The sequence below is a fragment of the Cryptococcus depauperatus genome, chromosome 2, assembly GCF_001720195.1.
Source record: "Cryptococcus depauperatus CBS 7841 chromosome 2, complete sequence".
In the NCBI taxonomy this organism is placed as follows: Eukaryota; Fungi; Basidiomycota; class Tremellomycetes; order Tremellales; family Cryptococcaceae; genus Cryptococcus; species Cryptococcus depauperatus.
The window spans coordinates 1,312,277-1,334,525 of record NC_089469.1 but is presented as its reverse complement, the minus strand read 5'-3'; the positions used below and the strand labels follow the sequence as shown (position 1 = coordinate 1,334,525).

Sequence of the window (22,249 nt, the reverse complement as noted above, 5' to 3'; positions counted from 1 at the left end):
ACAACATGAATCTGTTCTTCAAGCCCATACCGAGAGTTTAACCTGTCCATGCGTCGATTTTGTGGCTCACGACCTTTTTCAGTTCCCCGTTGACAGTTCCCTCACCATCCATGACATCGATTGTAAGGCCCTTTGTCCCAGGAGTCGTCGCAACAGCCAAGGCAACCTTTGCGATGAGTTCGCGTCTGTAACGTATTAATCCCAATATCCATGCCGCTGCATAGTCTTCAAACTCACGAGGTTTTGCCGATATGTAGCTTGCCCAGATTCACTCCTGCAGCTGGCTCCGGGGTGAGCATGCCAGGTCGGAGGACGGTGTAGTCTATAGAGGTACGAGTATGAAGGTCGAGTTCAGCATCTAGCTTGGCCTGCATGTCTTGTATGGCCATAGTCCATCAGTCACTCAAACGTATATGACAACTTTTCAGCTCACAACTGCCAATAGCCTCCCAATATTTACCGGAGTTCAACTTATCCTCTTCATCGTACCAATCCGGAAAAGGTTTATCCCTACTCCTCACATCAACTGCTCCTACATAAATCAGTCTCTGGACTGGGGATTGTTCTAAAGCGTCAAACACTTTGACGGCTCCTTGATAATCAATGATATTCGGACCGGGAGGCTTTCCTCCTGCACCGGCAGAGAACAAGACGACGTCTGGACAGGTTGTCTCCAAGAGAGATGCGAGATCAGAGACTGAAGCATCTGCAAGGGAGAGTATATGCGTCTTTGCTCCTATCGCTTGCAGTTCTTGCTGGCTTGGATGATCGTCAGCAGCTTTTAGGAGATGTGAGCTATCCAAAAGACTTACTGTCCGTCGTCTTTGATGACAGAGTTAACAGCATGCCCTGCCTGAACTGCAAGGCGAGTAAAAAGTTTGGCTATTTGACCGCCACCGCCAAATACAGTGAATGTGAGCTGGGACATTTTTTTTAAATTGTTATATCGCTATCTTATCTTGAAAACGAGGAACACATCTTGAAGTGTTATTAATATCTTATTTAAGAATTGTAATTAAGGTTGGTATCTTTTCCACAAAGTTAAAGCCATCCCTTGTTTCGCCACTTGTAAATTCGGCAAAGTGTATTTTACATTATCACTTTCATTCTTTTCTTTCTCTTTTCTTTTATATCTTAACAACAGGCGTATGCCTGTAGTTTCCGAAACATCCTCGTCCACGTCGGTGTCCTCCTTTTCCAGTGCGACTGACCCATCACCATCTTTATCTCTTCGCAAGAGGCATATTATACAGGCCGCAAAACAATCAACGATATCAGCAAATACTACTCATAAGATGTTTTTCTCACCCAAATATACCCCTCTTCCTACCAGCTCTACCTATATAAAGAGACGGAATAAGGAAAGGTTGGCGTGCTGGAGGAGATTGGCTGCATTTGCCATGGTAGGATTGATAATCCTTGGCTTTGCATATACGCGTTATGGCAGGTCGAGTGAGGATCGAATTTGGACAGAAGACAGCAAGTGATCTATAGATGTTTGTTTGGCTAGTGACTGATGTATATAGACACATACACTCCTTCGTTAGAGGACGATATCGAGGGCGACGCTGTCGACTATTCATCTCCCCCTTTCCGTCCAGAAGACTCTGAAATCGCCCGGCCCCAAGACCATGGCACCTCGGAGGATGACTTGACCTTTCACGCTCTCCCTGTTGGTACTTCTAGTCCTCACGACCCTACTTCTCATGAAGCTCAGGATGCCGCTGGCGACACTGAGGACTTTACAAAAATTACTGATGAAACTTCTTCGAATCAGTCCAACTTACCCAGTTCCTTTGAGAATGACCCCGACGCAGCGTCTACTACAGCTTGTACTGTACCTCACTCTCCCGGCAAGCCCTTGGTCCAGTATGCGCTCACTATCGATGCTGGCTCTACCGGGTCACGAATCCATGTGTACAAATTCCACAACTGTGGTCCGTCACCTGCCCTTGAATATGAGACTTTTAAAATGCTCAAACCAGGCCTCTCTGCGTACGCTCGTGATCCCACTGCAGCCGCTGCTTCCCTTGATCCTCTTCTTGAAGAAGCTTATAGGGTCGTCCCGAGAAGTTTGCGAAGGTGCACGCCTGTCGAAGTCAAGGCTACAGCAGGCTTGAGGTTGCTGGGTGCTCAGGAGAGTGTTGCTATACTTGATGAAGTCAGAAACAGGCTCAAGACCAAATGGGAGTTTTCAGTTGGTGGCGAAAAATCTGTTGAGATTATGGATGGTAAAGATGAGGGCGTCTACGCCTGGATCACTGCCAACTACCTTCTCAACAAGATTGGTGAAGGCGCTATGTCCGACGAGACTCTTGCCGTCATGGATCTCGGTGGCGCCTCGACGCAAATAGTCTTTGAGCCCAAGTTTCCTGCCAACTCTGAACAAGCCTTAGTGGAAGGCGAACACAAGTACGAACTAAGCTTTGGTGGCAAGAACTTTGTCCTTTATCAACATTCTTACCTCGGGTACGGTCTCATGCGCGCCAGGCGGAGTGTGCACAACCTGGTCGCATTCACGTGGTCTTTTGGCCAGGGCGTTGTCGATTGGGAGACGCTTGATGAGAAGATTGAAGTACCAAACCCTTGTCTATCCAGAGGAATGAACAGGAGGGTTGCTCTCGATCCTCCCGGAAGACAGCCCGTCAACGTTACAATGCATGGCGCCATCGGTGGGTTCGAAGCTTGCAATAGGGTTGTTGAGCTTGTCATGGCAAAGGATGCGTAAGTTTAGCCAATCAATTCTGAAGCGCACTGACGAGACAGCTAGTATTTGTGAAGTCAAGCCTTGTTCATTCAATGGCGTCTACCAGCCCTCTCTCCTCGATACTTTTCCTCGAGGCGACCTTCTCGCCCTTTCCTACTTTACCGATCGTATCAAGCCCCTTCTGCCGGAATCCAAAAGCCGTCTGCCTATAGCTGAGCTCACGTCTATTGCCAGAGATGTCTGTGCCGGCCCAGACGCTTGGAAAAAACGATGGGGTAACAATCATATAGCCATGGAGGAACTGAAAGACAGACCCGAGTATTGCCTCGACTTGACGTTTATGCATGCTCTGCTCGGTCTTGGGTATGAGCTTACCCCTGAGAGGGAATTAGTGGTTGAAAAGAAACTTCGGGGCGTTGAGCTTGGTTGGGCGCTCGGCGCTGGGTTAGCCCTGGTTGAGAAAGCTGAGTTGATGTGTACTGCATAGACATTATACCGACGAGAAATTGAAGAGAGGTTTTATACAATCTTTGTACACACCAACGGATTTTTCAAAAAGATCTGCAACATCAGTTATCCATCAGCTTGATGCCAATCGTTCTAGAGGTTTGGTTTCTGTAAAAATAGACTGGCATGTACTGCATTATCCATCTTGTATCGAGAATCAACAATGGCTGGCGTATTCCTCCTTTAACCTCCACATCTGACCTCCACCGTGTTAGTTGTATTGTGAGTTTAGAGTCCCACCACATTGACGTGCCAAGATTAATACATTTTTACTCTTCATTCTCTGTTTACATTTCTATTTTGTTGTCTTTTGTTTTATATAATATCCTTTCTTCATTGACAATTTGACAATTTGACAAGCAGGTCATTGAGGTCTATCAACGAGAGAAAGGTGTCTGCAAGTAAGTCTGGCTGTGGTTGGCATTGGCTTGGCGTTTCTGTGCATTTGTCCTGATACAAATCTTTACAGTTGACTCTAGTATGTCTTCCAATAAACGCCCAATCAATGCAAGCCGAAAGAAGTATCCTGCTCCCTCTTGGGACCCCTTCTTCTCTGGCTCGACGGGCACTCCTCCTCTCGTCAACTCCATGTTTTCCTCTGCTTCCACCTTGCGATGTGTGAGTGAGCCAGTCAGGCTACCCAGGCTGTCAGAACCCTGCACTCTGGTATGCGCCAAATCACATCGTCAAGCCAACAAAACAAAGTCTCGAGTGTCGAGCATGCCACTTGCCACCGTCAATTCAAGCTGCTCAGAGAAAGACGTTTATGCGTCGTCTACGACTGGAAGAAGTGCACAGGATATTACAGATGCCTCGAGCATTAGCTCGCAGGCAGATACAGATTTGGATGGCGTGATGCCATCATTTGAACTCCTTCCACCTCCTTTCTATCTCAAGATTTATCCTGATACGCCAAGTACAAAAGATGGAATCGTTCTAGATGCGACTAATTCAGCGTCCGAAAAGGCTTCGAATGATATTGTTTGTGATCCTTCCTTTGAAGAATCGGCCTTGGATATTGGCTTCAAGAATCCATGCGAGCGTCAAGCTGATGAAGTCGTTGGTATTGTACAGCTTTCTCAAGAGATGGCCATGTCTGGTGTTAATTGTGACAACCCAGCTGCTAATTCGCGACGAAAGGAGACCGACTGCATCTCTCAAAAGTTATTAGATGTGACGTGCTATACTCAAAACAATATACATTCTGGGCGAGACTACGACAGTTTTGTTGGGTCCGGAGAGATACTTGGCAAAGTGGAACAAGTCGACAACGATTCGAGTCTCTCTGACCATAATCTAGAGACCAGGGCCGAGCAGTTTTTGAAAATTCAATGTTTGGATGATGAGAATTCTTATAAGGATGCAGATAGATTGATTCTACCTGTGATCAAAGAGAATAATCGGGAAAGGGTGATCAAGGATCTGATTATACCTTTCAACGCTCGTAAGTCTATCCTGCTACCGATATTGACCACAGCTCAATGTCAGGTGGTAGCCGATGCCAAGTGCTTTTGCTGTTGTGAAAGGTTCAAGGACAGTGTGACTCGTCAGCAAGTCCAAATAAGTGAACTGGAAGATGAAAGGGCCTGCATTTGGATCTGTCGAAACATTGGCACTCACTGTAAAGCTTGTATATAATATTGCTATCTCTCCTTCAAGATTTGTTAACGACTTGTAGATTTCTGCATTGACTGCGCCCTCGAATGGGCTAGTCATGAGATTGCTCGATTTCGTCCACCCACCTGTCCCGAATGCTCTCATCGTTGGAACATTACCGCTCTCTGTGATCAGGCTCGGGTCTATGATCCGACTAATACCCATCCGCTAATTGCCAGGCCCCCATTGGACAAGCTCACAAGTGCTACTGACCATACGGGCCTTCTGCAAGCTGGGATGAAGTATTTGCGAGAGGTTCACAAACATGATGTCAATGTAAGGCACCCCGACATCTACTTTTACTGGTTAAAGCAACTTCATCTTGATACCGGTTGGGCATTTGAAGCTGGTATACGCGAACGGGATATTATGATGCGGGCCTGGATCCTCTCTTCCACCTTTAATTTTGATGAGACAGGTGGTCTTGAAAGAAAGACCAAGTCATATGCCATTGGTAGACAAAAGAGCGACACGGCAGTCAAAGAGCAATACACTCAGAATATTCGAGCCGATATCATGCCTCAAAAACAAGACTCTCCCAAAGAGCCACGACCGAAACTACCCACCTTACGAACGGATCTTGCGCCTCGCCGTCGCTGGCCCCTTCGAGGTTCATCCAACAATAGACTGTCGTTTGCCTTCCCTAACAGCACAGTCTCAGCCAGTGTAGGTATTGCTCACCCAATTTCTGCTATTGAACCTAGCATCATCACAAGCTCAGATGATAATCTTTCTGATGCTGATCACAATCCTCACCAAGCATCCGATTGTAACCGTCAAACACTCAGATCTGTTCGTACCGAACCGGCCCTCGCCATGCCCACCATCCAGCATTCGCAAGAAAAAACCCAATCCATCCAGAACACCCACAACAATACTGGTGTTCAACCATTCTTGGTGATGTTAGAAAGCTTACGAAACAAATTCACACAAGATGATGTTCAGTTCTCAGTTCACGCTACTAACGATATGAAGACTAAATCGATATCGGCAAAACTTCCTCAGAAGCCAGCGGAAACGAACTATGTATCCAAGCAATGCGAGCCAAACAAAGCAAGCAAAAGATCCAGCCTTCGTTTGTTCACGTCGATACCCGTACAACTCACCAGAAAACTCCGAAAAAGAACCTCATTTATGATTTCAAAAACCGAGCATCCAGCGCCTAGAGCTTTTGAGTCAAGTCTTACTGGCTCTTTAGGGGCCACTAGTGCCTCCTCCATAAAAATCAACACCCTAAGCACTGATTCAGACCCTCTCTTTAGAACCCAAACTCCAGGCAGAACCGAGGCACCTCCATCTGACGCTCGTACACCGGCTGCTGCCCCCGGTCTTCCTAGTGAGCAATTTGAACAGGAAACAAAGCGTATTGACCCTCTAGTCATCTCTTCTTTGGTAGATCCAAATCGCCAGGCGCTACAAGCTTTTGAAACAGTCGACAATCACCCCGACTATGTAATTTATTCCGAAGACTCTCTACCTTTGCAAAACGTTCAGCAAAGTCAACAAAAATCCGCATCGTCTTTTACTAGTTTTATCAACTCAAGTGGCACATTGTCATGCAAGACTAATACCAGCACTCTGGAAGATAGCCTCGATGCAACCACGGCAGATGGCTTGGAAGGTCAGCAAATGATCAACAAGGTACTCATCTCAGACGAGCTGAAGGACGAAAAGCTTGACATTGTACTCATATCTGCTGAGAGTGGTGTATATCACAATCCATTGGGGCGCAGCCAAGTATTAACAAAAAGATTGGGAGAAGTGACTGAAAATGACGACGAACGTGATCTTTGGTCTCAATCCTGTGCAGCAGCCCAAACGCCCACGCAAAAGACATACTACAGATACCATCCAATACCAGCGATAGAACCCAAAGCCAGCCAGGCCAAGCTCAAGAAACCTTTGATGGATGCTTTGGGAGAGAGCAAATTGATAGACAGCAAAGTGAAGGGATGGCGGAAGCTCTTTGCTAGAAAGTAGGCTGGCAACCCTACTCCATATGCTGTCTATGGACGCTTATATACATATATATATATATATATATATTCCCAAAAGACTTCTTTATAGATATTTATATAATAAAACAGTTTTTTTATATGCATTTCATGAAAATTGTTTTTTAAAATTACGAAACGCGTCGGCTTTTTGTTTTCAGGCACGCATACCATCAGCCGAGCATGCTTCTCCTTTTCGCACTGATCATATCTACTGCACGGACCTCCTATCAGTGTATATCCTTATATAACTTGACGACCAATCTGTTTTTCTTTCTTTTCTTCTTCTCTTACATTTAAGTTGAATTCGTTTTGTTTTTGTTTTTTTGTTTTGTCTTGCTTTTCCATTTTCACCATGCCTCCATCTTTCTTGCGTAAAAAACAACCACGCCAACAACAAAATTCTCGTCAGCAGCCAGCAAAAAAACCAATCAGACATTCACTCTCGCTTCCAGATCTCACAACTCCGCTGTTAGATCCCAACAGTTGGGAGGAGGTGCCTCCATTCCACTTTGGTCATGGGACGGGAACAGGTACTGAATCGCAAAGAGGAATCCGAAACTACAAACCTTCGTTCATAGGACAAGATGCCCAGTTTCACAGGCCATTCACTCCGAGACAGGTGGCGAGCCCCGGTAGTATTTGGACCGACGGCGATTTTAGACATTCTAGCGCCAGATGGGAAGAAGTGAGAGCGGGAAATGCCACAGAAGGGGCGAACGCCAGCGTGAGGCAAAGTATGGTTAGTGTGGTGAGCAGAAGAAAGACAAGGAAAAAGGGGGCGGCAGAGAGGTTAAATGTGGTTGTGGCCGGTGGAAAGGGAGTGGGCAAGACGAGGTGAGTTGCTCTGAATCTCGGTCGTTACATTCACGGCTGAATAAGATGATAGTTTTATCAACCATTTGCTTTCATCGCTTTCTGAAGCAGAAGACAGTCATCCGACACCTAACCCTCGACCTACCACTTTACCACAATCGCATGTGGCTCTATCCACCTTGGCTGATCGCTTGTTGCTTCGACTGGTTGACACCCCAGGTCTTGAGCTTTCATCAGATGATGGTGTCGGCGCGAAAGAGCGAGAGAGAGGCGTTATAGGCCTCTTGAGGATTGTCGAAGATAGGTTTGAATGTACCTTGAGAGAGGAAAGAAAGGTTAGGCGGCAAGTCGGCGCTGAAGAAGGTTTGGTTCACTTGGGTCAGTACTTTTGTTATTCCAACTGGACCAAGTAGTGACCAGAGGTAGTGATATACCTGATTGATGCTCGGCAAGTTCTGCGGCCTGAAGAAGCTCAGAGATCGGACAATGTCGACTGGTCTTGCGTAGGATTGTTTGATGATGAAGATGTCACACCCCCTGTCGACATTGACGTAGGTGCCAGCAAAATTGGTCCACGACTCTCTACCATTGAATTGGAAATTGTGAGCTTGTTCTCTTTTGATAATGTCCCAAACCCTAATAGCAAACGTCTAGATTCGCCGTCTGAGCAAGAGGGCAAACGTTATTGCTGTTCTTGCTAGAACAGACTCTCTCACTATAACAGAACTTGAGTCTGTGAAAACTGCAGTACAGCGAGACTTGGCGGATGCTTTTGATCAAATTCCAGGTAAAGGTTTTGGTGTCTTTTATTCGAGTGATGAAAACTGTCTTCAAGCAAGTTTTTGTTTCCCTTGCTTTGACCAAAGCTAACCAATACTTTTTATGCAGACGGACTCTATTAAAGAAGAAGACGAGATGGATGTCGATCAAGAGAGAGACCCTCGGCCTCCAACGCCTGACTCAATCCATACCTCCACCTCTTTTCCAACACTCAGTAACCTGCCCTACTCCATCTTCGTGCCTGAGCCTTCATCTACTACAAGACATTATCCTTGGGGGGAGGCCTCTGCTCTAAATGAGCTTCATTCAGACTTCATGTTGTTGAGAGAGGCCATACTGGTCGAGTACACCAAGATACTTCGAAATAGGACAAGGGAGGTTTTATACGAAAACTATAGGACTGAAAGGCTACTAAAACAAGCTGGAAAGTAGATGGTATCAAAAGGTATTTAGATCTGGGGGTCAATTTGTTTTTGGGTTTTGTGGATATGTCGTCTATCTTGGTTCTTGTTTTCTTGTTCTACCTTACTGCTTATACTGTGGCGTGCTATGCTCTGAGAACATCTTGTGTCTATGCAATTGTTTACGATGCTGACTCAATGCGATGTGGAATGGAAGTTTGTACATGATCTGACAGCCAATCAGTAAATAAACATTATAGATCAATCATTGCCGATGACTGCAAACTATTGAGAAATCCGCTTCCAAGTATGACAAACTAGTTTGCGGCAGAACCTGACTTTGGGTATCTTTGTCTAATCGTCCTTTGCGTAACTTCTTCGTTGTCAGCCTCTTCCGCGGCTTTATCCAAAATTAATTCTGGGATGTCTATCGCATCTGCTGATTCTGGCTTGGAAGTACTAGGCAACACAAGGGGACTATCGACAAGATCTTGGTCGCTGTCAGGCTTTTGATTTGCGTTGATCTTGCCAAAAGTAGGCGGCATAGTGTTGTATGTCAAAGTAGGTGAACTTTGCCCTTCATTTTCAGGATCATCTATGTTGGAAACTGTCACAGCTCTAGAGGTGGACGTTGAAGAGTTGCTAGGCGTGGTTGTTGAACTAGCAACTTCCATTTCCTTTCTCAACTTTTCCAATTCTCTCTCAAACTTCCTCCCAAATACTTCAACATAAAAGGCTGCTCCGTTCCAAGCCGATACTGTGAAAATCACAATAAGAAACACATTGGAAGCTGCGGACGAGTGAATGAATAGGAGCGAAGGAGGAACCATGAAGATAATGGTGTATATGAGTTGACCAAATATGAACCACAGTTCACGGTGTTCAGGGCGAACACCTTTAAGAGCTTTTCCTATAGGACCACGTTTATCGCTGAGCATGCTACACCAACGGCGTCATAAACTTTTCTCAGAAAGATGAGCAAAGACATACTAGTGAAAAGAATTTTGACGCTGGCCCGATTCAATTTTCGATTTTCTATCGATTGAAATAAACTACGACAAGCATTTAAGCCTTCCCATAGTCTCGGAGATCCACAGTCACGCAACACTCACCTTGTAATAGGTTGCTTGCCAAAGAATATACGGCACACCGGCAAATAAAATCATGGACCACCACGAGTAATCTCCTACGTGTTTAAGTCCGGGGTACCTCTCTTCTGCGTTTGGATAAATATGTCTGATGACCGTCAAGACGATGGGAGGGTAGATGTGAATGAAGAGAGAGGTAACTTTATCCATGGAGTGAAACACCAATGAGTTACGCCATGTTATGATGGCACTTGCCAACGGACCTATGCAGATTGATGAGCAAGGACTCGACGAGAATCATGATTTATTACCGAGAGTGAGAAGATAACAACAGATAAAAAGAAATGTGGAAGAGGGAAAAACCCAAATCCATAAGAGATCAAGCACGTTGACGAAATAGCACAAGCTGTAAAATGAATAGTTAGTCGATCTGGTTAAACATTCCTTGTTGCAGATCCGGCTCACTCTAAAAGGCATCAACACCAACCCTTGTATGACAGATGTGATACTCACCAAACAAAAAATAATGAAAAGCTTTTTGCTTATAGGTATAGATTCTGATAGGCATATAAAACGCTGATTGAACCGTGTACGCCACTGGAAACCATTCAGGTGCCATGCCATATAACAGGCATGTAAACGCAAGAGACAGTATACCAAACAGGAAAGCTTCAATATTTCAGCTTGGTTACTACATGCAACATGCCTGAATAGACTGACAAACTTTGTCCTTTGTGCGGACAACTTGTTCTGAGCGCCATGTTCCCGAGAGATGGGTAACCTTTGCGGCAAGCTTTCCAGTAGCAGGTCAGCGAGCCATCATCATTTCGAGCATCACAATTCACCTTGACCTTTATTTTGTCCACCTCACGCTCAACGTCCCTCTTATACTTTTCTCCTCTAGTCCGCTTTGCCGCTCCCGGGCCCCCATGATTGCCCTCATATTCCAAATCGTCATCCAGAAGCAGAATACCACCTCCTGCTGGTGTCCTAAGGCCTTTTGGCAGTAGCTCAACTGCTCGATTTTTGAGACGGGATGATTGAGCTTTCAGCCGACGATTGATTAGGTCAAGACGCGAGTCAAAGAACGTTTCCATCACATCTATAAAAGTGTCCTGTGTCAACTTGGTTATATATTGAGGAAAGACAGACATAGACTTGCCAATAAGAGTCAGAGCTCCACCCCAATCTTCCCCATATCTGTCGAGATTCGTAAGAGTCATGAGATTTGAAAACGACGAATTGTTTCGGGGGATGCTGGATGTTGGTGAAGGTGGCGGTTGGATGCTTGAAGAGCTTTGGTCTGCCATGATAGCTGATCAATGTTGATTGATCTTTTCGTCTTTGAAAAGAAATGAAAGAAAAAGAAAAACCAAAAGATGAGAAAAATGGCAACGTTTCAGAGAACAATATCATGATGTGATGTCATCACATCTTGAACTGATGGGTCTTGGGGGACTTTTAACATTATAACTAATAGATGAGATAGTTATTTTTTAATCAACCTTTCCATCAAGCTATTTGCCAGAGATTCTGACTAACCCCAAGTTGCAGTGAGAGCAGCAAAGAAGAGTGTCAGCATTCAGTATGACCAAGTGCTTCCCACTGTGACTCTACTCTGGTATTCGATGGCTTGTGTTGATACCTGTCATGGCTTGATATCGTAATTTCTGGCCAGTGTGGTAAAGACCCTTGACGTTGCTCAAGAACAATCCTCCTGCCCAAGGTTCGTCTGACCTGTCTCGGGCAAACACAGGCATCCGTAGCGGTTACGAGTGGTACATTTTTGTAAGCTGCGATAGAGACAAAGTGAGCACAAGGTATGAGACTTTCCGCCAACTTACATCCTTACTCTAGAGCGTGAAGCATCTCATCCATTCTCACTCTTTATCCTCGTAGACGCATCACCGGTGTTTGCTTTGTCGTCACCTTTGCTGCTACTCATGTCCCATTGAAATGTCATCTCTCCATCTTGATCATATTCTCTATACCATTCCGTTGGTATATAACCGCTTGGTTATAGTTTGTTGTTATTGTTATTATGAAAACAATTGAAGATAATGTCAAAATTGAAAAGATGAATGAAATGTGGAGGCAAAAGTGGGACATCTGGTTATATGTCCGGACACAATAAAAAGATGAATAAAAGGTTGTAATTGTTTATTAAACTTTTTACATTTATCGAAAAGATCGAAAATGGCTACATTAAAAAACACGTTACATGGGATAAGAGGATTTGTAGGTGTTTTGATTGCGTCTGAGGAGTTTGTTAATGTGGTTGTGCTAGAGACAAGCCTGTCCAACATGTCGTTCACCTTTACGGCCCACTGTCTTTCAATCTTTTCGTCCAATGGGCCAGCAGCGATGCTATACTGAACCTCCAAGACCTTTGCAACCAGACACCATTCCAATTCAGAAGCCAAATCGGACACAGCTTATGAAGGCATTGGAAACTCGGCAAGCAAAGATATACCAGGAAAGATCCAAGAAGAGTAAAAGCATCATGTTATACTCTGCCGGAGCGGTATGTTATATGTGAACGAAGGATGCAAGCTGAATTTAGGATAGATTATCATTGCTCTCGGCGTAACGTATGCGGCCGTTCCTCTTTATAGAGCCTTTTGCTCTACGACAGGTTTCGGTGGCATCCCAATGACAGATACATCTCGCTTTACGCCTGACCGATTGTATGTCACTCCAGAGTCTGCAGCAAGGAAACGTATAACGGTTCATTTCCAGGCTTCTTCAGCGGAAGCCTTGCCCTGGAAATTTGAGCCAGCCACAAAGAGCGTCAGAGTCTTGCCAGGAGAGACGGCCTTGGCCTTTTATAAGTGTAAAAATTATGGCGCCAAAGATCTTATTGGGATTGCTACCTATAATATAACCCCCGATAAGGTGGGCTCAGTCTTAACTTGAGAAAACCTGACTTGGAAACAGGTTGCGCCATACTTTGCCAAAGTCGAATGCTTCTGCTTTGAAGAACAACGAATTCGAGCTGGAGAGGAAGTTGATCTACCGGTATTCTTCTTTATTGATAGAGATATTATGGATGACGTGCAGCTGGGTAACTTTGACGACGTCGTTCTTAACTACACTTTCTTTAGGTGAGTCTTTATTTCTGTTCTATGAATTAGAGTTAACAGTTCCTATAGAGCGAAGAGGAATGACATGGGTCATGCTGTTCCCGATGCTTCCGAAGAAGCAATACAAAAATCTCAAGGGTTCGATAAGTACGAGCTTGCAAAGTGATGTTATTTCATCACTCTATCATGGCAATGGAATCTCCTCATCTGATGTGGTTTAATTCACATCTGGGCATTCTGTGTCGGGTGACCCGTACACTGGGTATAAATCAGCCATCTTGCTCTGGGATGTGATTATCAATGCTGATTTTGGGTTGCTACATGTAAATGCTTCTGACACTTACTTCAACGCCCCTCTTCTCGCTTAATCGTGGCATCCAAGCGTACTAGCATCCGCAAAGCTCAAAATCCTACTGAACTCTGCGCTTGCTGACATCCTGTGAATGAAGTAGCCATCCTTCGAATCTTCCCAAGAGCCACAAAGGGGAATTTCTGAGCACAAGTTTGGAGGATGTAGCAGCTGATAAAGGTTCTTCCAGTTAATGGATTTAAATCACTTTGTCAAGAGTGCTGACAATGTAGTTGGTTGGTCAAATACCTAGCTTGAAAGGAATAAAGCAGTTGAGAGATGGCTCTTATCCACCTTTTAAGAGCAAAGCTAGCGGGCATCTTGGGCAAAACTCCCCATCCAACGCCTGGCATGAGACGTCAGTTGTCCAATCAAATGCTTAGCCCTTCTTTTAACTTAATTTGACCGCAACGAAGGGCGGACAAAGTACATCCTATAATGCTGTCGGCCATACCAACAAGACAAAGAAGAAGAAAATGAAAACCAAACAATGACTCTTCATTCCATGACAAACATCTTGAAGGTAACTAGACTTGCCATCTCCCCTCCACCATTAACAGCTAATAATATATGGTTCGTAAATATGTGTGGAACCAAACAAAAAGAACTGTTGCCTCTGCATGATTTCTCTTTACACCTTCGCATTTTTCAAACACCATTGCTCCTGGCACCGATCGTCTGTGAATATGAAAGTCTTGAGAGAAAAGGTCGCCCAGCAATTGCGAGTGGACAAGATTGTCGAAAAAGGCTTGAAGGTATGGCAACCGCGACGGCTGAGCAATTTGAGGCGGCTGTCACAGTCTCAGGCTGAAAGGCTTCCCCATGGCGTGAGTTGTAGCAATTTGAAGTATTCAATGTCCCATCTTACGGGCTAGATCCACCACGGATTCCATATTGCTGGGCGTTATGTTGCTTCAAGCTGTCAACCACTGGAGAAAGGCAAAAGACGATCAAAAGATGGACAAGATTATCATCGTCAACACAATGAGGTTGAGTAGGTCGACGGTCTTGCAGAAGTTCTGATAGATTGTAGGTCATTGCTACCGTCTCTAGTGCCAACGCGACGGCCTTTATTGTCTACAATACGTTTAATCTCTTTGCACAAGGTTTTGGGATTTACTCAAACTTCATGTCCACCCGTGGTGGGTCGAGTCTTACCTTGTAAAGATCTCTGGTAACTTTTTGTAGTCTTGCCATCACTTGTTCAATACATTCTCAACGCAGGTTTGACCTTGTCTAGGATCTTGATTGGGACTTAAATTCCTCCTACACTAATGTAAGTTCTTATGCTCTTGTATATCAGTTGTAGATTACACTACTCACTCCTTGGTTTAAAAGTCATGATGTTTTTGATTTGTTACGCCTGTTTCCTCTCTACGTATATAACTGTCTACTCCCAGTCAGTCATGTCCAAGTTCTACGTCTGCGGTCTTGCGTCCCTCAACAGTCGTTACTCTTTGAGGAAATCGTTGGGCAAAGATAGCAGCAAGGGCTGGAGTGAGCAACATGGCGGTGTCGTCCATGCACCAAGGCCTACTTTTCACCTACCCAACCAGATTTATACGATAATAGTTCTTCCAGCCTGGATTATCACTCGCAATGGTGCTGAGCAAAATTAGAGCAGAATAAGGTTAAATGTCCAACATCACCACTCTCAAGCACTTCAAAGAACTTGTATCTTTCTCTTGTCTCTCCATCAGCTCCCAGGCTTTCATATGCTCCTGAACTACACCCCTCGTCAACTCATCGCAGTCACAGCGAGAAGTAGCCTCGTGCTGCCCAAGATTTACTGGAAATTGGCATTGGCCTAGACGCGATTGAAGATCAAATGAGAGTGACTTGGATCGAGAAGATGGAGGGCAGCGTATGGACTATGTTAACAACCTAAGTGGAATCGGGCTGACAATGAAGAATGGCGTTCTGGGCCATTGCAAGGTACACAATATGGTTTGAGAGTGATGTATAATGGAATATTCTAGTCTTGACGTGCTCACCTATTTGCAAATGCATTGTTTTTCTTGATTGAAGATTATAATTCAGCACATCCAGTTTACTCTTGTATATCTTCTTGAATTTTCTTTCAGCAATACAACGCAACGACGCACTGTTTCGTAAACAATTCATGATCCTATCAACTCAACTAATCCTTTTCTCCGACCTTAACCAACCATTCGTCCCTTTCCTTTTCATCCATTTGTCTAAATCTTCCGCCTTTTCCTTCGGGGTGCGTCTCGTCGGAGGAAAGGGAAGAGATACCGAGTTCGATTTCAGAGGCCTTGAAATCTGTCGAGCATACCGATGAGAGGCATTCGATAGCCATCTAGAGCGTAAAGATTAGCCTAGGCAAAAGCAATTATTTTACGACAAACCTCAATGGTACCCGCTCTGTCTAGCTCTTTCTTATCCGCCTCTAATGTCTTCCACCGCTTCTCGAGCTAACATTAATCAGCACCGCTCAACGCTGTAGCAGCAACAACTTACGAAATTGGCCGCCTCTGTCTGTTTCTGTCCCGAACTCGTCGCTTTGTATCCCGTAAAGTATCCTGCTGGATCGAGTTTGAAAAGTTGTGGTCCTCTCTCATCGTCCGGGCCGATTAGAATCATAGCTACCGGCTGGTTAGTTTCATGCCTTTTCCCAACACAATTGACATACAGATACCAAGCGGACGCATCCCGGCACGTTGAGTGTAGACTTGGTTAATGTTGGCTATACGCTTCGCCAAAGCCTCCGGAGTAATTTCATAACCATACTTGTATCTGAATTGTGCCGCCTCAGATCTTGTCCTCTGCACTTGTGCTCTCGCATCAGCGATGAGACCAGTCATGACGCATCCGATGGTAGGTGTGATTTGAAACAAATGTGTGATGGTTTCAGGATCGAGGAGTTTATCCTATAGAACCAATTCAGCACTGTCCAATCAAGAGCTGTTGCAAGCCGTACAGGGACTTTCCGTTGGGCAATGACAACAGAGGTATCTTTTCCTCGGATAGCAACAGCTGTGATGCCTGCAGAAGAGATTGCCTTGAAAGCATATTCTGTACAGGTAAGTATGCTTCCAGCGCGACAGTATTAAAGCCACATACCAACTTGGTAAAGCTATCAACGCAAGACCAATCATGTCAGTATATCATCTCGTATATCTCTCCTTAGCTTAGACACGCACCCGTCCTTCAGGCGAGAAGACGGTAAGGTACCTATCCAAAGTGTCAGAACCGCCATCTACCACCTCGCTCCAGCCTGCTCACCTATCGTAAGACGATCTCGACATGTTTAGACAAGTATAAATGCAAAATCAAAAAGACAATTCAAAATATTCAGCCATATCCACCAGCAACATTGACACGACGCGTAGGCAGAACAGAGGCGGAGATCGCCGCCTTAAAATATTTTGATCAAGCCTTTTTTCAGCTTTTCTCCCGATGGAGAGCGGGTCGATGTCCGCCGACTCACTACAACAAAGACGTGGATTGCAACTTCCTTTTGGTTTTATCATTGAGTTTATACTTTTCTTTACTGTCTAATAGTTGAAAGTTTCGAGACAACATGTCTTGGTAGGTCATTTTATATAGTGTCAATGCTGACAATGCGATAGGGGAGGGTATGCACACTGCCTCCGCTTATTCCAGGTCTCATGCTCACTCTCAACTTGTAGATTTAAAAAGGCCGCCTCCCGGGCTGGGACATCCATCATGCAAAAGACGGGTCAGATAGAGCGTACGGTTGACAGGGAATTCGCAGAGGAAGAAGGACGCTACAAGATGTATGTGTCTTGGCGTGCACGTCGGCAGAACGGCGTGCTGATGGGTGTATCACAGGATGGAAAAGGAGACAAACAATTTGCAAAAAGAAGCCAAGGCTTATCTCGATTCGATGCGGTGTGGGTGCTCTCCTATGACTGTGTCCAATGCTGATAAGGACAGCCATGGTTTCTGCCCAGTCTAGAATCGCCGAGACAGTCGCTCTCTTCTATTCTGCTGACCAGACAAGCGATGTGTGTTTACGTTGTGAGCAGTGCTCAGGCTGACCATGACTGAAGAGCGCCATGGCGGGACATTCCTATAAATCTGCGGTGGACGAACTCGATGCGGGCGTCGGACGAGAACTGGTGAGCGCAGCCACAAGATGCATTCTGACGCAGCAACTAGGACGCCCCGTTCCGAGCAACTGTCCTCGACCCGATAGGCAAGCTCAACTCGTACTATCCCAACGTTAACACAGCTATCGTCAAACGTGGCCACAAGGTCTGCCATCCTCATGTCCCCAATCGCTGGGCTAACACCCCATAGATGTCTGACTATGACGCCGCACGCGCCAAAGTCCGCAAACTCGTCGAAAAGCCCTCCGACGACACGACCAAGCTTCCCCGAGCTCAGTCGGAACACGATGAGGCACGGGACATCTTCAACATACTAAACGACCAACTCATCGCTGAGCTTCCCATGTTTGTTGAACTTCGAATCCGTACGTCTGTTCCATACCTGCGCCGTCATTGACATGCCTGTCTAGCCTATCTCAATCCGTCGTTTGAAGCGATGATTCGCTGCCAGCTCAATTTTGCGACTGAAGGCTACGAAAAGCTCTCGGGTGTGCAGAGATACTTTTCGGAAAACATCCGGGATGACTATGCGAACGGGGCGTTGGATACACAAGTCGAAGGCGTTTTAGAAGAGATGAAAGAGCTGAGTATTTATGGACCTTGATAGAGCAGTATATTGTTGTACGATGCAGAGCGTCAGCCTCTACCGTACACTCTCCCGGCAGGCCATTACCCAAGCCACGCCGTGCTGGCCTGGCCACCAATGCGTATCAGCCATCTTCATTATAGGAATCACCCAACCACCGTGTATATACACCCTGTCTGCCTTGCGTTCGCTGACCTCTCCTTTGATCGACTCTCTAGCGATGGGACGGAAGCATTTTTTCCCCAGCCAATTTCTCCTTATCGATTCACCGGAGCTCAACACGGCGTCGCGCCCTTCCAAAGGGGTTAATCACTTGCCGGGCGTGATTGGATAGACAAGATTTATAGATCTCTTGAATCTCTCCTTTGCATCATTGCCAATTCCCTCGGCGTCCACGGCTCGTCGTTATTGCTGTCGTCGTTGTCGTCGTCATACGGCGGTCTCCTTGCCCTGTTGGGTGTCCTTTGGCTGTGCGTTTGCAGAGAGGACGAGGGACGAAGCAAGCGAGCATATTCAGCATCGGCGTACCATAAGGGTGGCGAGAAGATGGAAAGGTGAAAGCAAAATGAAAAGATATCTTTGCGCGACGCGTCGCCACTTGGCTTGGAAACGAGCCTAGCAGAAAACGGGGGGGATAAGTTGGCTGACCCTCCTTTGCACAACGTGTTTTCGCCAGGGTCACACAGCGGCCTCTACTGTTCCTCTTTGGGCATGAAAGTTTGGGAGTATTGTTGAAAAAAAAAGTTGATAAATATTAGAGAAACAACGCGAAAAGTTGGCGGTGGTTTGGTTTCTTGTGTTTGCCTTTATTTTTTGCTGTTGCTTTTGTCTCTATTGTCTGCTTTCACGACCGCAAGGTGGTGCGTCCACAGTACAGTCCGCCAGTCGCTGACAGTCTTCTCTCGATAGCCTGCCGTCTCGCCTCCGACCCGACACGCACTGACCACGCCGCACACCACAAGCAGGATGGCAGCGCAGGGAACAAACTATGACAGCAACGCCGACATTGTGGCGCGTCTCGGAGGCCTCTCTCTCGCCGAAGGCCAGTACGCGTCGGTGCAACAGCAAGCGCAGAGTCCAATCGGTAACGTGTCAGGGACGCCGCGTCTCGCGAGCTACTCGGCATATGCCAACGACCAGCAGAGTTATTCGTATTACGGAGCGTCGGCTGGTGTAGACCCGGCGTATGGGGCTCAGATGCCAGCACCAAACTATCCGTACGGAGGCCCGGTGGAGCTCATGTCGCCGGCAGTGGCGGCGCTCTCCTTTGCGCATGACGGGTTTGGTGCTGGCGAGGTGTATGGGAATGGGCAGGACAGGAGTCCTCAACCGTCCAACGGCGCCAGCGGCCAGGGCAGGCAGAGCTACCGAGCGCAAGGCAACGCTTCGTACTTTGGTTATCCCGATCAGAGGCAGTACTGGATGCCGCAAGGCGTGTATGTCCAGGGCAACGAGCGAAAGCGAGAGGTGAGTGGGAGCTTGGCTGGCTCGGGTTGACGACCGTAGCGTCAGAGTCATCTTGCGACCCGTGGTCCATCGTCTACCCATTCGGCGGCGTATCGCCAAGAGTTTGCAAACAGTCTCTTGCCTCATTACGCGACACAAGTAGCTTTTTCGCAGGCTGGGCAGTATGGCTTGCATCCAGCCCAAGGGTTTGGGCATCTCACTCCGTTTCCTGGCAGTTTTGCGCCCGGTTACAGACCCAACAGGAGGGTGTATGACGATTCTGGTGTTGCGAGGAGCGCCTTGCTGGAGGACTTTAGATTGAACAAGTTGAAAAAGTGGGAGCTCGGAGTGAGTGTTGAGGCGGGGCGTATGGGTGCTAACGATGTCAGGATATCTTTGGTCACGTTGTTGAGTTTTCCGGTGATCAACATGGTTCTCGTTTTATCCAACAAAAGCTCGAGACGGCTAGTCCAGAGGACAGCCAAAAGCTGTTTGAAGAGATTTATCCCAACGCATACCAGCTCATGACGGATGTGTTTGGCAACTATGTCATCCAAAAGATGTTTGAACACGGCGATCAGATGCAAAAGGCCGCCTTGGCGAAAAAGATGCAGGGGCATGTGTTGCAATTATCGATGCAAATGTATGGCTGTCGCGTGAGTGAAGTTTGGGACTGAGAGTTGGTTGGCTGATTCGGGGGCAGGTTGTGCAAAAGGCTCTTGAGCATGTCTTGAGCGATCAGAGGGCAAAGCTCGTTGCAGAGCTGGAGCCTCATATTCTTGAATGTGTCCGATCGAGCAATGCCAACCATGTCATCCAGGTAGGTCGTTCTTGTTGTTTTTCGTTTGGTACTAATTGACCTAGCGCTTAATCAATCTTGGTCCACCTCAATCGGTGCCCGACGCTTTTATCGGCCATGTGGAGGAACTCGCCAAGCATCCGTATGGGTGTCGAGTCTTGCAAAAGACTTTTGAGAATCTTGATGAAGGCATGAAGCGGGGACTGCTAGATGAGATGCATGCATGTGTCATTTCTTTGACTGAGGACCAGTTTGGGAGTGAGTGGTTGAATGCGACGTTGGGCTGACGTGGCGGTAGACTATGTGGTGCAGAGCGTGATTGCGGTGGGAAACCCGGAGGACAGAAACAAGATCATCGCCCAACTTAAAGGACGAATCACTGCCTGTACGTTTCTGGTTTCGCGACGTTGCTGATGGATTGGGTAGTCGCTCGACACAAGTTTGCATCAAACGTTATTGAAAAGGCCATCATTCATGCCGATTCTGCAGATCGACGGGTATTGATTGACGAGCTCATTGGTGTCCAGCCTGACGGGTCGAATCAGATTGGTATGCTCCTGCGAGACGCATATGGCAACTTTGCTCTTCAAGTGAGTTTTCAGCTCCTCTGGATGCGTCCACTAAATGGTTTTGCAGACTGGCATCTTCTCTGCTGATCCTAAACAACAAAAAGAACTCCTCGACCTCGTTCTTCCACTCATTCCTCCTCTCCGTCATACCCCCGTTGGCAAGCGCCTTGAAGGCCGCCTCAGTCAGCTGGAGTCAGAGGGCGGTGTCTCTGGCGTACAGATGCGCAAATCTCTCTCCTCGAGTACCGCTACGACGGATAACACCCTTATGAGTCGCACGGCGAGTAGTTCGACAGTGCCAACCTCTCCAGAAATGAGCCAAGGTGTCACACCCACCGGGATCACAACCCCGATGGAAAAAGATTTGTATCAGTACTAGGACAATCTCGGAACAATTGTGATATATCCGAATCTTGTAAAGGGAAGGAAATATCTATACTAGTATCTGGGGTTTTACAGTGCTGATGGAAGGAAACCTCTAAAATACCAAAAGTGAAATTGAAATGATACGAAAACGAAAAGCACAAAATTTTTGCTTGGGTACTTGTTGGGTCTGACAAATATCTGTTTTTGTGATGACTCTTAGCGGTCTTGTCTTTGGGTATGACGGAGTAGGGATTTGTTTTCTTCTTTTCTTTTTTTATTCTCATTAGAACTGAATTCATACTTCACAATCCTCATGGTTCTTATCTCTCAATGTGAATTAACGATATGCTGAATGCTGGGTGAATGCAAAACTGTTGTTCTCTTCACCTATTGCCGTATGCATAATTAAAATAGCTTCAAAGTAGATTGATTGAATGATCGGCAATGCGAAGCGCTTCGTGATTGTTCAGAATGATGCTAGAAGGGACCACTCTTATCCTTATAGCGGACAATGAATTCGGCAGAGGAATAGCAGGGATCTTCAGTAGAGATGGGATGTACTATTTCGCAAGCTGCCAAAGATGTCATTCATGACTTTTTTTTTCCTGCAGTGACTCCGCCTTTTCTGATTCTAGGTTGATTGATACAGCCAAAAGTAGTCAACGTTTTCACCGCTGGATTTAGACAGGTTGGCTTTGAGGCTCAAAAGAAAGCTATTGTAAGCAGGGTGACAGTGGATGCAGTCAAGAAGGTACCCAAATGCAACCAATGCATTGGATAAATTTCATCTCTACATATTGAACAGATAGACTATAAAATGAGCAACGCCTTATAAACTTGAGTCGTCTTGGTGGAGGTGGACCAAAACGATCGGTGCCTTGAGGCTTATCGATTAAGTCGGTGATAAGGACTAAACGAAAACACCGCTGTGTAAGAATTTGCTTCCGCCTCATACTTTTCACCGAATTTTGCCGACATACCATCTTGGACGCAGAGGTTGGGAGC

The 22,249-nt window shown here is 46.2% G+C and overlaps 9 protein-coding genes across 9 annotated transcripts; 6 read left to right on the top strand and 3 right to left on the bottom strand.

The window, feature by feature from the left end:
* Positions 1-37: 37 nt before the first annotated feature.
* On the bottom strand, positions 38-928 carry L203_101796 (uncharacterized protein; the record flags this gene model as incomplete). Its single annotated transcript, XM_066211231.1, has 4 exons — positions 38-185; positions 238-376; positions 434-759; positions 813-928. 4 exons carry the CDS (start codon positions 926-928, stop codon positions 38-40), a joined length of 729 nt encoding a protein of 242 aa, XP_066067328.1.
* Positions 929-1,148: 220 nt separating this feature from the next.
* On the top strand, positions 1,149-3,194 carry L203_101795 (uncharacterized protein; the record flags this gene model as incomplete). The annotated part of the gene is made up of 3 exons (XM_066211230.1): positions 1,149-1,479; positions 1,527-2,724; positions 2,771-3,194. 3 exons carry the CDS (start codon positions 1,149-1,151, stop codon positions 3,192-3,194), a joined length of 1,953 nt encoding a protein of 650 aa, XP_066067327.1.
* A 500-nt stretch (positions 3,195-3,694) lies between these two features.
* On the top strand, positions 3,695-6,850 carry L203_101794 (uncharacterized protein; the record flags this gene model as incomplete). The annotated part of the gene is made up of 3 exons (XM_066211229.1): positions 3,695-4,658; positions 4,710-4,844; positions 4,893-6,850. The coding sequence occupies 3 exons, from the start codon at positions 3,695-3,697 to the stop codon at positions 6,848-6,850; spliced, it is 3,057 nt and encodes a 1,018-aa protein (XP_066067326.1).
* A 369-nt stretch (positions 6,851-7,219) lies between these two features.
* On the top strand, positions 7,220-8,892 carry L203_101793 (uncharacterized protein; the record flags this gene model as incomplete). Its single annotated transcript, XM_066211228.1, has 5 exons — positions 7,220-7,701; positions 7,754-8,058; positions 8,107-8,282; positions 8,335-8,514; positions 8,569-8,892. The coding sequence occupies 5 exons, from the start codon at positions 7,220-7,222 to the stop codon at positions 8,890-8,892; spliced, it is 1,467 nt and encodes a 488-aa protein (XP_066067325.1).
* A 286-nt stretch (positions 8,893-9,178) lies between these two features.
* Positions 9,179-11,259, bottom strand: L203_101792 (uncharacterized protein; the record flags this gene model as incomplete). Its single annotated transcript, XM_066211227.1, has 8 exons — positions 9,179-9,800; positions 9,852-9,913; positions 9,974-10,212; positions 10,261-10,355; positions 10,459-10,618; positions 10,670-10,742; positions 10,795-11,051; positions 11,112-11,259. 8 exons carry the CDS (start codon positions 11,257-11,259, stop codon positions 9,179-9,181), a joined length of 1,656 nt encoding a protein of 551 aa, XP_066067324.1.
* An 886-nt stretch (positions 11,260-12,145) lies between these two features.
* L203_101791 (uncharacterized protein) lies at positions 12,146-13,198 on the top strand (the record flags this gene model as incomplete). Its single annotated transcript, XM_066211226.1, has 5 exons — positions 12,146-12,187; positions 12,237-12,473; positions 12,518-12,844; positions 12,887-13,053; positions 13,102-13,198. 5 exons carry the CDS (start codon positions 12,146-12,148, stop codon positions 13,196-13,198), a joined length of 870 nt encoding a protein of 289 aa, XP_066067323.1.
* An 803-nt stretch (positions 13,199-14,001) lies between these two features.
* L203_101790 (uncharacterized protein) lies at positions 14,002-14,640 on the top strand (the record flags this gene model as incomplete). Its single annotated transcript, XM_066211225.1, has 4 exons — positions 14,002-14,208; positions 14,257-14,370; positions 14,415-14,523; positions 14,570-14,640. 4 exons carry the CDS (start codon positions 14,002-14,004, stop codon positions 14,638-14,640), a joined length of 501 nt encoding a protein of 166 aa, XP_066067322.1.
* Positions 14,641-15,521: 881 nt separating this feature from the next.
* On the bottom strand, positions 15,522-16,650 carry L203_101789 (uncharacterized protein; the record flags this gene model as incomplete). Its single annotated transcript, XM_066211224.1, has 8 exons — positions 15,522-15,701; positions 15,751-15,816; positions 15,863-15,987; positions 16,035-16,272; positions 16,323-16,417; positions 16,466-16,478; positions 16,546-16,576; positions 16,628-16,650. 8 exons carry the CDS (start codon positions 16,648-16,650, stop codon positions 15,522-15,524), a joined length of 771 nt encoding a protein of 256 aa, XP_066067321.1.
* A 421-nt stretch (positions 16,651-17,071) lies between these two features.
* Positions 17,072-21,257, top strand: L203_101788 (uncharacterized protein; the record flags this gene model as incomplete). Its single annotated transcript, XM_066211223.1, has 17 exons — positions 17,072-17,142; positions 17,198-17,259; positions 17,303-17,373; positions 17,419-17,472; positions 17,528-17,623; positions 17,669-17,843; positions 17,889-18,065; positions 18,111-18,349; positions 18,404-18,618; positions 18,840-18,924; positions 18,974-19,531; positions 19,577-19,858; positions 19,900-20,166; positions 20,214-20,330; positions 20,375-20,567; positions 20,736-20,899; positions 20,946-21,257. The coding sequence occupies 17 exons, from the start codon at positions 17,072-17,074 to the stop codon at positions 21,255-21,257; spliced, it is 3,138 nt and encodes a 1,045-aa protein (XP_066067320.1).
* Between the last annotated feature and the right edge of the window lie 992 nt (positions 21,258-22,249).